Here is a 13,405-nt window from a genome sequence, read left to right on the forward strand (position 1 = left end):
TTTCTTTTAATAGGTGAGTTCAGTCCATTGATGTTTAATGATATTAGCCTGGTTTCATCTTCCATCATCCTACCTACGAGTTGGTATCTGCCTTCTATTAATTCTCGTATCTCTTTATGGGTGTGGTCTTAGTTTCATTCCTTCCTTTTCTCCTTATTCAATTTCCTCTTTACTTCTTCTTGTTCCGTTTCTCCTAGTTCCTGTTGTTGGTCTTCTTGGCTTCCTGTCTCCAGCTCATCCTTGCTACTGCTTTTGTCTTCCGTTCCTACTATTTGGTCATACAGGTCCTGTGCTTTATCCAAATTGTCTATTTTCAGCCTCTTCTCCTGCCATGTTACTAACATCCCTTCCAGTATAAGCCATTGAAATGCTACATTTCTTTTAATCAGTTGTGTTGCCAGAAATTTATAATCTCTTCTGTACTCACATACTTTCTTCGGGATCTGTTTTAAAGTTTGTATCTCTTTATCTTTATATATTAACGGTTCATCCCTCGTTATTTTGTATATTATGTCCCGTACCTTCTTCCTAGAAAACCTAACATAGACTTCTCGTGGTAGTCCATTATGTCTCGCATAGCTGGTTTGAATTCTGTAGGCTTCATCAATTTCTAGCAAGATCTCTCAACTTTCTCTCTGTAAAACTGGTGCAATTAGATCTGCCATGATAGTGCTCAGATCTTCCTCTCTGTTCTCCATGATATTCTGGAACCTCAAGTAGAAAGCAGCACGGTCCATTTCGAGATGTATAATTTGTTCCTCTAATTCCTTATTCATTGTCGTCATCTTTCTATCTACTAACTCCAGTTTCTTCTCATTTTGCTCTGATCTCGTTTCCACTACTTGTAATTTTTGTTCATTTTTCTCAAGTTTGTTGTACTGTGTCTACTTTGTCTTCTAACTTGTTGATGTTCCCCTTCATTTCCACATGGTTCCTTGATATGTTCTCCTGCATCTTCATCTGGTGCTCCTGCAACTTCACCATGTTCTCTTGGATTGCCAGCAATGATGTTTGTATTGTGTGCATGTTGGACGTTGTACTTTGCTTTTCGGCCCCCAATATTCCCTCAATCGTCTTCTGGCCAGCAGTGGATGAGACTGTCAATACTAGGCTGGGTGATGTCTTCTTTGTCATTCTCAAGGTTGATGTTATGGCACTTGTCATGTTTTTGAAACTTCTATTTGCTTCTGCCCACACTAGCATCCACTTTATGTTCTATTTCAAAGTTTTACTTTGGTTGATCTCTTTTTTTTTCTTTTCCTTTTCTACTTGTTTCTACTTGTTTTTTCTTTAAAACCTTCCCCAATTTATCGAGTTTTCCTTATCTTAAACATTTAAACCTTCCCAATTTACTGTATCCCTACCAATCACAAAACATACCTATCTACCTCTCAGCCAAGCTCTTTTTCACTATTCCTATCCTATTTGTCCTGTTTATATACATATTATAATTCCTTTTAATCCATATACTAAATGTTCTTAATCAATTCTATTAAATACTAAATATTTTAGATTTAACGTATGTAACAATTCATTAATGTTCCAATAAGTAAAATAACAATAGCACTCTTATCAATATAACAAACTAATTAATCAATATTTCTCTTACAGAAGGAAAGAAAAAAATATGGTTATTGGTTATAAGTTAGAATTTAATTATGCATAGATATAGAAGTAGTATAAATATTTCAGTACAGATATATCAATGCAGATTATAATAAATTATAGTAGAGCACAGGATATAAATAGTGTATAACTATAAATATATGTCTTATCTTACAGACATAATTAATCAAACAATATCTATAAATCCAGGGTTTTTTCGCAAAGCTCCTTAGGTTTCTTAATTCAGATTTAGCCACCAATCCAAAGTTTTAAACTTAATCACTCACTGTCAGTACAGTCAGAAACTATCTTTCAGTCCAATTTCTATTATGTTGTCTCTAGCGTTCATTCCTCCTCTTTCCTCACGTCTCAGCTCTATTTTCTCTTTCCTTCTGCTACTTTCCGTTTCTCTTCTCCATCTTATACTTCACACTTTCTCTTTGTCCTTTCAATCTCCTTCAGTTCAGTGTCCATCTTGTCGATCTCCTCTCCACACCTCACAGGTCTCACCATCTCCTTCAATCAAATGTCTGTCCAGTCCTTCCACTTGCCATTCTTGCCACTTCCTTCTCGTTTCACTGCCTCTGCTTTCCCGGTTCCTTCTTTAAATCTTTCAAATCCTCTTTCTTTTTTCCATATCTTCCTCTGTATATTCGCTCGTCTTTCCTCGCCACCTCCTGGAAACTTTCACTCAAATTTCTGTGCTCTCTCTTTTCTCGATCTTTTCAGTCTATGCAATTTTGCCGAATCGCCGCCCGTTCCTTGGGGATTCCCCACCTGCTGAGGCTTCCCTTTTCAGTAAAAAATTCAGGACTCACTTTCTTTTGGCAAATCACCACCGTTGCATCTCTGGGATTTTCTTATCAGCTTTAATGACACGATATGTTAGAAATCTCTTCACTTCCTTCTCATCTGTGGCTTAGTCACAGCCTCCGGTCTGCCATACTAGTATGACAGGCACTTTCACTTTGGGTTTCAGGAGTTTCCTTTCATGGCAGTGAACAATCGCCTTTCACCTCACCATTGTCCAGGCTTCCCCTCTATTCCACTCGCCTGTCCAGGCTCTTCACACCCCTGAAGGGTCCCCAAAGCAAAAGAACGGGTTCCAGGAACCGAAGAGACCATTCTCCTTCCCCCCTTTCACCATGACCTCACCACCGGAAGTCCCCAGTGCTACCACATTATAAATTATATTTCATAGACTGGGTATAAAATCTTGGCTGAAGCATATTAAATGTCATTGGGAATTTTGAAGATGAATTTTTGGGGGTTTAGAGACAGAAATCCAGAACAAATATAGAATAAAATTAATATCCTTTACTATGACATATTCATGCTTAAAATATGTAACGTAAGTGAAATGAACTTAAATTCTAATATTGCAGGAACGTAAATATGTTAATAGGATAACTGAGACCTGGCAGAATGATTCTCAGAATGTAACAGGCGAGACATACAACTTGTTCAAAAGGAATAGAAGCAGAAATTGAGGAACAAATGTACTTTATGGTAAAAAAAATAGCTACATATGCTCAGAAATTTAAGGAAATGAACTTGTTGATCTTGCTGAAAACAGTTCCAATAAATGAAGCAATGTTTTACCTCTAGTACTACTCAGTCTATAGAAGAGATGGATTATCACTTATAAGAGCAAATGGAAATTCTTTTGAAAATCATGCAGACACAAATTTTGGCAAGCACAATTCAAATTTTAAAAAATGATGAATATATCAGCTGTGCAAAAAGATAGCATTATGCCATTTCTACTAAGGCTCACTTTTCTCTGATAACAGTATATATGTTTCACTAAGCCATCATGAGAAGCTGGGGGAATTGAAGATTCAAGTCAGGCCTGACAGAAATATAAGGCAAAGGGTTAGGACCTTGTTCTTCAAATTTACAGGGCCAAATCATCCACAAGCACTGCTAGTTGTCTAATCAAACACCATCTGTTTCCTTGAGAAAGTGAAAAAATGCAGGGATTACATGCAATAAATGGGAAGATTTTAGATTTGACAATAAATTGTTGTTCTCTAAGTATCATGAAATTAATGGAATTATTACTAATATTCAGCATCTCTATCAAAACATACCATTGTTAAATTTGGGGGTTTTTTTGTTTCATCCTAGTATATTGGAGGAACCCTATGGACAAAATACATCAAAGAATTTTATAAAGTGCTCCTGATTAATACAATTATAATTAATAATGTACTGCAGTTTAGACTTGAAAACAAATATACAAACCAGAGTGAGGTATCAGGCAGGATACCAGAGGATTCAGATCCTGTGTTCGGTATTCTTCCACATTTTCATGAATGACTTGGATGAAGAGAGAAAGGGAACATGTATTAATTAGAACTGCAGATGAGATAAAAGTTATCACAAAGACAATACACTAGAATAGAAAAACAGCAAGTAAAATTACCTTGAAAGGTTAAAGAAATAGATTAAAAAGAACAAAATGACATTAAATAGAGATGAAATCTTTTTTTTGCTTAGAAAAGGGAATCAAGCATATAGTAATAGGGTTTGGAACAATACGTGTGAAAGTATGTTAGAATTATACATGATAACATGCTGAATATGAGTCACCAGTATGGCATAACTGCTAAAAGGCAAGCATAATTTTAGGCTGCTTCCAAAGAAGTTAAATTTCCAAATCACAGGAAGCAATAGTTCCATTTTAGTCTGCTTCCATTCTGAGACCACATTTAAGAAATAATCAGGAAAACTGAAAAAATTTCAGAGAAAAGCAAAACAGATGATCAGGAACTGGAAATTAAACCTTATATGGAAAGAATATGGCTACAGAGATTTTTCAGTTTTGAGAAAAGGTTACTAAGATTCCTACTAACAGGAACACACAACAGAAAGTCAAAGTTAACCTCTATTATATCAAAGAGCAAAGAGCAATGTTCTTCTCCTATCTCCTTATAAAAAGTTCAGTGTCAGCTGATAATGATTAGAACAATTTTTGAAGCAAAAGCCAATTAGCCAGCCTGCCACCTGTCAGGGATTCTCTAGGGTGAATTCCTACTCTGAGCAGTGGATTGAATAGCATCCTGGCCTTGTATTTCTGTGAATATCTGAACATACAATGTTTATTGCAGGACAATACAATAATAGGATTCAATAAAAATGACAATACTATCAATATAGTTTTTATTTTTCTTCTGGTGCACACTAACCATTACTTAACCAACTTTTATTAAATAAACCACAAATGGCCAGCCCCAGAAAATTCAAATGAGCCACATAATGCCTTAAGCCAATGGAGAAATTTAATGAGAAAAATTCTATGTTGTGCTGCACATATTGAAAACACATGAGGCTGTAACTTCCTATGTAGCATTTAAACTGGGGTCCCGAATCCCGAGGCTGTGGGCCACTATTGGGCCACAGCCCATTTGGGACTGGACTGTGCAAGAGGCAGTTGAGCACATGCATGCAAAGCTCCCTTTTGCACAAGCAGAAGGCGCTTGCACTCACACGCGACGCTCCCCTCGTGCTTGCACATGAAGTACTCCTTGTGTAAGGGGTATGCCTACCTGCCACTCACAGGGAACCATTCCCCCTTTCCCTCCCACTAAGCCAGAAAGGTTGGGGACTGCTGATTTAGAAGATACATACTGGTAATTCTTTGCTGGCTCACCCTTCCGCCCAAATAAAATTGTTGCTTCTGAAAAAAAGTCCCCATTTTATATTCCATTAGGCACTACAAGTAAACAGGTAGTCCTAAACTTATAATCATCACAGCATCCCCATGGTCATCTGATACTTCGTTTAGTAACTGAAGTTACAATGACAGTGAAAAGGGGACCTACAACTGGTCCTCACACTTATGACCATCACAGCATCCACATAGTCATCTGATCAAAATTCAGGTGCTTGGCAATCAGCATATATTTATGATAATTGCAACCGCCTCAGACAACTTTTGACAAGTAAGAGAGAAGCCATTTAACGACCGTGTGATTCACTTAACTGCAGTGATTTGGTTAACAACCAATGCCAAAAATGTTGTAAAATCAGGCATGGCTCATTTAACAACCACCTTGCTTAACAATGGAAATGCTGGACCTAATTGTGTTCATACATCAAGGACTAGCTGTATATAAAAAAGCGAGGACACCAAGGAAGACAGCATTCTGACTGGGTAATCCATTGGGAGAGGATACTGTATCATTAATACAATACCAGTCATTGTGTGTGGAGGGGTACTGTTTCATTAACACAACCCTCAGCACATCTAGAAATAATTCTTAATTTCAGCCTGCTCCAGAGCAGTACCTTAGTTCCTTACATTATTTTTACAACCAGGTCAACAATTCAGAGAGGTTAGGAATTCATGAGCAGGTAATAAACATGCAATTGAGCGAAAAGCTGGCAGGAGCCAAGTTACACAGAAATCCCATGAATGAATGGCAAATGAATGGGGACCCACAGTTTAAATATACCTATTCTGGCCATCAGCTGGCAGCTTTATTGAATCAGTGGGCATAGTTCAAATCATGATTTCTGGGAACTCAAAGCAAACATTGGAGCTTGGCAGTTTTATACTTCTCATTCAACCTTTATTCAGTGAAACTGAAACATGTTTCAGCTCAGACACATGACTTCTAGAAAGCCTAGCAGAAGGAAGATAGCAGGCAGTCCCTAGATTTTAGTAGGCATTGCAAGCTTCTTTTCCCCTTTACTTTACCAGAGATTAAGCTAAAAGAATGGGAGTAAAGATAAAACCTATGTTTTTTCTATCATAATAGTTTAATAGGAAATGAACACTTTTTAAAATATTTTGCAAACATTCCAGGGAATGAAAACTACTGGGATTATATTGAAATTATGGCAATTCAGATCCAGTTACATTTTTCTATTTGACATTTGAAAAGAACAGGCTACCTGCTTGCAAAGCTTCCACGGGAGCCTGATCTTGGCTCAAATTCTGTATGTCTCCCCTCTAAATCTGTTATTGTTTTCTTGGGGGGGGGGGGTTGTATGGAAAACCACAGGCTTCTATTTCAAACTTATCACAATTGTCATCTATTGCTAACTGTCGGAAATTCATCTCAAACGTGGCTGCTTTAGAAATATCAGCTTCATCGCTATTACCTTTTAATTTTTTAATTTTTAATTTTACTTTAGGAAGACAAAAAGGCAAGGCGAAAAGAAGATAGATAAGCCGGAAAAAAGAGCGCGAAAGATTCTCCCTCCTATCCTGCTCAGAGAGACTTGATTCAGCCTGAGTATTAGCTGATCAGCAAGGAAGCAGGGGAGTTTAAAGTCAAGCCGCAACAACTCTCCCCAAGCCTGCCAGTTGTTCTTTGCGCTGCTTTTCAATGCAGGGCTCGCGTACACAAGCCCCGATTCAGTTTCGGTCTGCGGAACCCACGCCGCAGCAGTTGGAACTTGGCCCGGCAGAGTCGGAAAGAGGTGGATTTTCTCGGTATTTTGGGTGTGCAGCTGCCGGAGGCTTCCCAAACGGGAGCCAAACAAAAAACAAAAAAAAACCCTACCCCGAGGGTTACTGACAAGGGTGAGCTCCGACCTGCCTTGCTCTTCCCACTACATTCTGTCCCATTCCCTTGGCTTTCCCCTCAGGACAATTCCGGGTATTTTGTTCCCAGAGCTGCTGGGAATAAGGCGCTTCCACTTTCATTCTCTTAGAAATTGGGAAAGCACCGCCGGAGTCTAAGGGGATAAAAGCGAGGCAGAAGCCCGCAAAAAACCTGACACCACACTCGGCGAAGCTGTTGCGGAGAAGTACCCCGAGGACGGCGCGGGCAGGGAAGAGGCCAGGTGGGTCGCAGGCTGAGGGCGGTGGGGGGGGCGGGAAAGGCGCTTCGCTCGTCCGTCCGTCGATGCCTGGCCGGCCCAAAAGAGCGCAGGGCGCATGCCCTTCTCGGATATGGAGAAGCGGCTGAGGGCGCACCATTCGCCTTACCATGGGACATGGTCCGCGAGCCGGACGCCGCTTGCTCATGGTGGAGCCTGAGTCACGTCCATGGCGCTACCGTCCCGGTGCAAAATCCTGGCGGCGGCGTCTTGTGCCGAAGCTGCGAACGGGCAGCAGAACGAGCTTTCCGTAATAATTAACATTAAATCAAAAGGCTGGGCGGGGAGCAGTCCTACAGCCTCGTCTTTAGACAACTTTGGAGGTTAGTTGAGCGGAGGGAGAGGAAAGCGTGAGGAGCCGCTCTTGGAGTCGAACCAGGCTTGCTTTTTTTTTTTTTTTAAACCGCCGAGAACTTCCGTATGGGCCGAACTAGTTTCGCTTTCCGGCTGGAACGAGCGCCGCTAGTTTCGGTCGATTTCAGCCCTTCGAACTCCCGGCTGCGGTCGAGTCGCGCATTTTTCCACCTGCCAAAGGAAGCTCAGAAAGGCGCGCACCCACTGCGCGGCGCAGATGTTTGCCTGGCCGCGCGGTTTTCCCACCGCTCCTCCTCTCCCTCTCGCGCTTCTCCTCGGGCGCCGATGGAACTGCTGGAGGCTTTTCTCCGGGATGACAGAGGAGGTGGAATCACCCTCGTCTCCACTCCACCAGAGGCTTTGCCAAGGCTCGGTTAACGCGTAGAAAGAACCATTTGTGCGAATGGCAGCAAGCGTAACGCTAGGGCGGGGGTCCTCCCCAAGGGAGTGGGCTGGCAAGTTTGGTGCTTAGGCTTCGCGAGACATGTGAAAGTCGTGGGCGCATCTTCTCTACTCACCGCCCTGCCCCCCCCCCGCTCCCCCTTCCCGCAAATTGATCCCTGACCTCCTATCCTTTTTGTGCTCTGTATCCTAAACAAAGGATTATGGAATAATCTGCAGTTCGTATCTGCTTTGGCATGAATGTCCATAAGCAGCTGGATGACCCCACAGCTTTCAAGTCATCTTCTATTGGTTACTACAGTTGTGTTTTGAAATGTGTGTGAGTGAGTGTGTAAGAGAGAGAGAGATCTTACAGTCAGATGGACACTATATAAATTCTGGGCTGAGAGCTTGAGATCCCAGTTTGTGGGATCTGGGAACCATGGCACAAACTTTTCTTTGTCTTCCCTCATGTTCATAGCCTAGGCCATATCTATAGTTGTCCTTATGTGTACCACTATTAAAAACCCCTTTCTCAACACCAAACCCCATCCCCTGGGGCCAGTCTGCTTTCAGCACTGGGAGAGTCAGGCTCTTTCAGACCAAACTCCCTTGACTCAGCCTGAGTATTAGCTGATCAGCAAGAAAGCAGCGGAGTTTAAAGTCAAGCAGCAACAACTCTCCCCAAGCCTGTCAGTTGTTCTTTGTGCTGCTTTTCAATGCAGGGCTAGCATAATTGCAGAACAACTTGTAAACCTGTGTCCATGACCATTAGTCTTGGCCATTAGTCTTCGTACATATCAGTTGTCCTTTCTTTCTCAGACTAATCCTATATTCAGAAGAATGGTGAAGGGATGTAAACTTGGCTCTGGGAATGGGGAAAGGATGAATGAACTATTAAGGGAAGAGGGAGGAGGGAAGTGGTTCATAAAATATTACTTAGTCCTGGGAAAGAAGAAAATTGAGAAATAAACTCAAAAATACCCTGCCCTGATTTTGTTGAAAGTAAGAAATAGCAGAGGCAAACTGACCTATTTCAAGATTATAAATATATACTACAACAGTAAACAGAATTTGTGAATGGAATGAAATGGAATGGAATTGTTTATTGGCCAAATGTGATTGGACACTCAAGGAATTTGTCTCTCATACATAAGCACTCAGTGTACATACAAGCAACAAGTGATAAATCATGAACATAATTATAAAAACACATGAATCATAAATCATAAGATACAATACTTAGTGATAGTCATAGGATACTAAATATGCTGCTATAGAACTTATACAAGAGTGTGTCCAAATCTTCAGCTAAGAGGAAGAGAAATCCAACGTGTTTTTCAATGTGACATTGTATATAAAGTAGTATAATGTCTCTGTCCATAAGAAATTACAAACCTAAGAACCGTTTGAGTGTAGAAAGAAACTATGGCTAGAAGTTGATGATGATAGTATCCATTCAGTCATGTCTGACTCTATAGTTAGAAGCTAGGAGTGTGTAATCATAATGTGTCTTACTGAGGATGGAAACAGAAGGGCATCGTGATCATGGACCATTTCAAATGTTGAGAACTAAAGGATTCAGAGAAAATTGGACATTTCATAAATTTATGGCAGTAAAAAAATAAATTAGAACATATTCTCATCACATCCATTTTCTGGTGAAGCATGGGCTATGTTTCTCCTTTAGCACATTTTACTATATGAAACGCAATGTCTTTTGTGAAGTATCATAGAAGTAAAGACTGTTTTTAACTGAGTTTAGCTGCTTATCTGAGTTTAAAGAAAAAACGATGAAATAAGACAAATAGGGAAATGTTTCTGATACCATTTCCACATTACCTATATATACTTTATAACCTGTTTCCCTTTTCATTTACATTGTATACAGTACTCTCTAGTTTTCAGATCTTTGTTTTGTGCAACTGTGCTGGTTTTTGATACTTTCTTTCTTTCTTTTCCCCCCTCCTCAGTGGAATTTTCTGCAGCTTCCTTTTAATACGAAACTTTTTAAGGAACTCTTGTTAATTATTCTTTTTCTAACTGCATCTTCTTCCTTTAATTCCATTTGTCCCAGAATCTGGCTAACCTAAAACCCTTATTCCTAGGAGACTGAAGTAATTATCTTATATGTAAACAAGCCTCGGTAAATTCAAGTGCTTATTGGTTTAAGACATCATACTAAAAATGGAGAGACGTGACTACTAATCTTGCCTTAAGCTCTTGCTCCTGAACAGACATAAACTTTAGCTGCTTGGAACTAGATTCTTCAGTTTAACGCATTTAATCTCAGCTACCTGAATGCAGAACTATAGCTATAGAATACCTTCCTAAATAGAATGTAGTTTGACGTACCAGGCTACATGGAATAACCTCAAACTATAGTTTCAAAAGAAGTAAAAGTGCTGCTATACCTTTCCAGGGTTTGAAGCCTTCAGAGCAAGGCTGTGTCAACAAATCTATCCACGTCTGAATTTATATTTATCCATACTGAATCATAAAAATTAGCAAATAGCAAATTATAATACTTAAATCCCACTTACTAGCATATAACATTGTTATAGTGCACATAAAGTACCAAAAGATGTTGATAGAGGTCGTGTCAGATATCTATGGGAAAGTCAGCTATTGTTCCCTACCAGCTTCAGTTTAGTAATACGCTGCCCTTAAACATGGAAGCAGAATACCATCAAGTATAAATGCTGATATTTTTATTTTCTTCTAATTTCTCTAATAACTTTCTAAAGCCATCTTTATTGATGTCATTTATAATACCTTGTGTTAACAAATTTCATAGTTTAACTGTATGAAGAAGCATAGGTAGTCCTTGAGTTACAATAGTTCATTTGGTGACTGTTCAAAGTTACAATGGCACTGAAAAAAGTGACTTATGATCATTTTCACACTTATGATCACTGCAGCAGTCCTGTGGATTCATGATCAAAATGCAGACACTTGTCAACTGACTCATATTTATGACGGTTGCAGTATCCTGGGGTCATGTGATCACCTTTTGTGACCTTCTGACAAACAAAGTCAATGGCGAAGCCAGATTTACTCAATAGCCATGTTACTAACTTAACAACGGCAGTAATTCACTTAACAACTGTAGCAAGAAAGGTTGTAAAATGGGGCAAAACTCACTTGACAAATGTCTCTCTTAGCAACATAAATTTTGGGCTCAATTGTGGTTGTAGGTTGAAGACTACTTATAGTTCCTTTTGTTTTGGCTATCTCTTCTACCAGTCCATTTTATTAGTCACACTTACACAGATAACTCACTCAAGCATTTTGTAACAATAGGGCCATTAGGTTGGAATCTGAACAACTCAATTGCATTTACATCTCACTGAAGGTAATCAACTTTATTAATGAGTTTAGTGAATTATTCATGTTGGACACAAGAGGACACATGTTTTGTTACATTGCCTTGCATCCATCATTTTATTTTTTTAACGAATCCCCAAACGTTACATCATAGGTAAATATGTTTTAAATGAGATAGAGACATTGTTTAAAAAGTTGGTAGTTTTATGTGCACAATAATCTTCCAAATTAGTACAGTGGATCTGAGAGCTGTCTGGGAAGGTATGGTGAGGGCCTAAAGAAAGAAAAAAAATTGTATGGAGAGCTTCACTATGCAAATGGTTTTTAATTTAGCACAATCCAACTGGTTGTAACCCATTGTTTTTCAAATATTCTTTTATCTGAAATCAGAAGCAATTGTTTTAATGTTTACTGCCAGTTTTATTTATATTATATACAAATTTCTCCCTACTTTTCAATCATTCATATAATTTCTTTATAATGTTATATACATTTTCCATCAGTTGTTAGTAGCACAACATGTCCTTTTAATAATACTAGTTTAAATTGAGATAAATGACTTGCCTAAAGGCAGATGGAGATATGGCTGGAAGTTAACATGAAGATTGATTTCAGAGACAAAACAGAACTGAGCTATGTATAATAATAGTCTACAGAAGCCTTCTTTCAAAAAAGAAATGTCATATAACCCAAGTCTTTGATTTGTTAATTCTTTATTTTCCTACATGTTACTATAATAACCAAGAGTCACTTTGCTGTATAGTTAAGGTAACAGCTTAGAAAACAACGAGACCACAAGTTCTCGTCCCACTTTTGGTCCAAAGCCAGTGATGGCTTTGGCCAGTCACTTTATCTCTAGAGTAATTAGAAGGAGAAGACAATGGCAAATCAATTTTGCCAAGAGAATTGCAAGGACTTGTCCAGGCAGCCTGTGAGAATCAGACACAATTGAATGGAGAGAAAAAGCTCTATAACAACACTGCAATCATATAGCTGCTGTTTAAATCTATTTGTTCGTTGGATTTTGAATGAGAAAAATCTGGATTCCCAACTTAGTTTTAAATTGGCACTCGTATCACTATATATCTTGATATATATCCTTTTGCTCTGTTCCTGAGTTTTTTTAACCAACTCCAACAAGGGTTGCTGGGTTCTATGATTTTTAATTTTGTTTATTTTTCATTTTTATTATAGTGAATGAAATATAATAAAAATATGGTAATAAAGTGAAACATAGCAAATAAAAATGAACAGTCATAAATATAAAACAATGATTAAAATGAATAAAAACATCCTTTCCCTTCTTTTTATTCCTAAAATGACATGCTGTTTCTAAAATTGAATTAATTCATACTTTTTTGTTTTTTTGTTTTAATTCTTTGTTCTCAGCAATTATTTTTTCTATTTTTATCATAGTATTATTCAACCTTACAATTAAAACATAAGAACTAATACAAACTAAAAAATATAAAATAAGTGCAGAGAAGAAAAAAATAAGAATATAGTAAAGAAAAAGAAAATATATAAAGAAATGTCTTTCTCCTTCATCACTACAATATAAACAATTTTACTAACTTATCACCTTCTATTAAAATGCAACAAATCATCTCTCTCTTCACTATTCCTTAAAAATGCTTAAAAATCCTTAAAAACACATCCTTTAATCTTGCTCAGCATAAATCCATTAAGGATTATCAGACATAATAATTTATCTAGTTTAATCTTGATCAAATAAATCCATTTTAATTTCTTACTTTTAACAATCTTGGTCTTGAATGCCTTTTAATAATGTCCTAACACTTTATTATTATTATTTTGTCCCTTCTCACAAAGTTCTTCAAGCACTTTTGTAAATTCAATATAGGAAAATTATCCAGATGAACCTTTGGGTTTGTTATCTGTA

At 38.2% G+C, this 13,405-nt stretch overlaps 2 protein-coding genes across 3 annotated transcripts in view; one reads left to right on the forward strand and one right to left on the reverse strand.

Annotated features, from left to right (window-relative positions):
• Positions 1–8,192, reverse strand: part of IL7 (interleukin 7) — a 32,765-nt gene extending 24,573 nt beyond the window's left edge. The window contains exons 1-2 of one of the 2 annotated variants that reach the window (XM_087961916.1): positions 7,550–8,192; positions 3,853–3,927 (exon numbers count right to left, since the gene is read on the reverse strand). In XM_087961916.1, the coding sequence (XP_087818042.1) occupies positions 3,853–3,927; positions 7,550–7,559 (85 nt within the window). In that variant the 5' untranslated portion in view covers positions 7,560–8,192. The remainder of the gene's footprint in view (positions 1–3,852; positions 3,928–7,549) is intronic. The other variant, XM_026691465.2, reaches the window with a different exon arrangement.
• STMN2 (stathmin 2) overlaps positions 7,262–13,405 on the forward strand; it is a 178,680-nt gene continuing 172,536 nt past the window's right edge. The window contains exon 1 of the mRNA XM_087961918.1: positions 7,262–7,404. The gene's annotated coding sequence lies outside the window, so the exon portion shown is untranslated. The remainder of the gene's footprint in view (positions 7,405–13,405) is intronic.

The sequence above is a fragment of the Notechis scutatus genome, chromosome 3 (assembly GCF_049901735.1).
Source record: "Notechis scutatus isolate UNSWTSFEM ecotype Mainland chromosome 3, rNotScu1.2, whole genome shotgun sequence".
In the NCBI taxonomy this organism is placed as follows: domain Eukaryota; kingdom Metazoa; phylum Chordata; class Lepidosauria; order Squamata; family Elapidae; genus Notechis; species Notechis scutatus.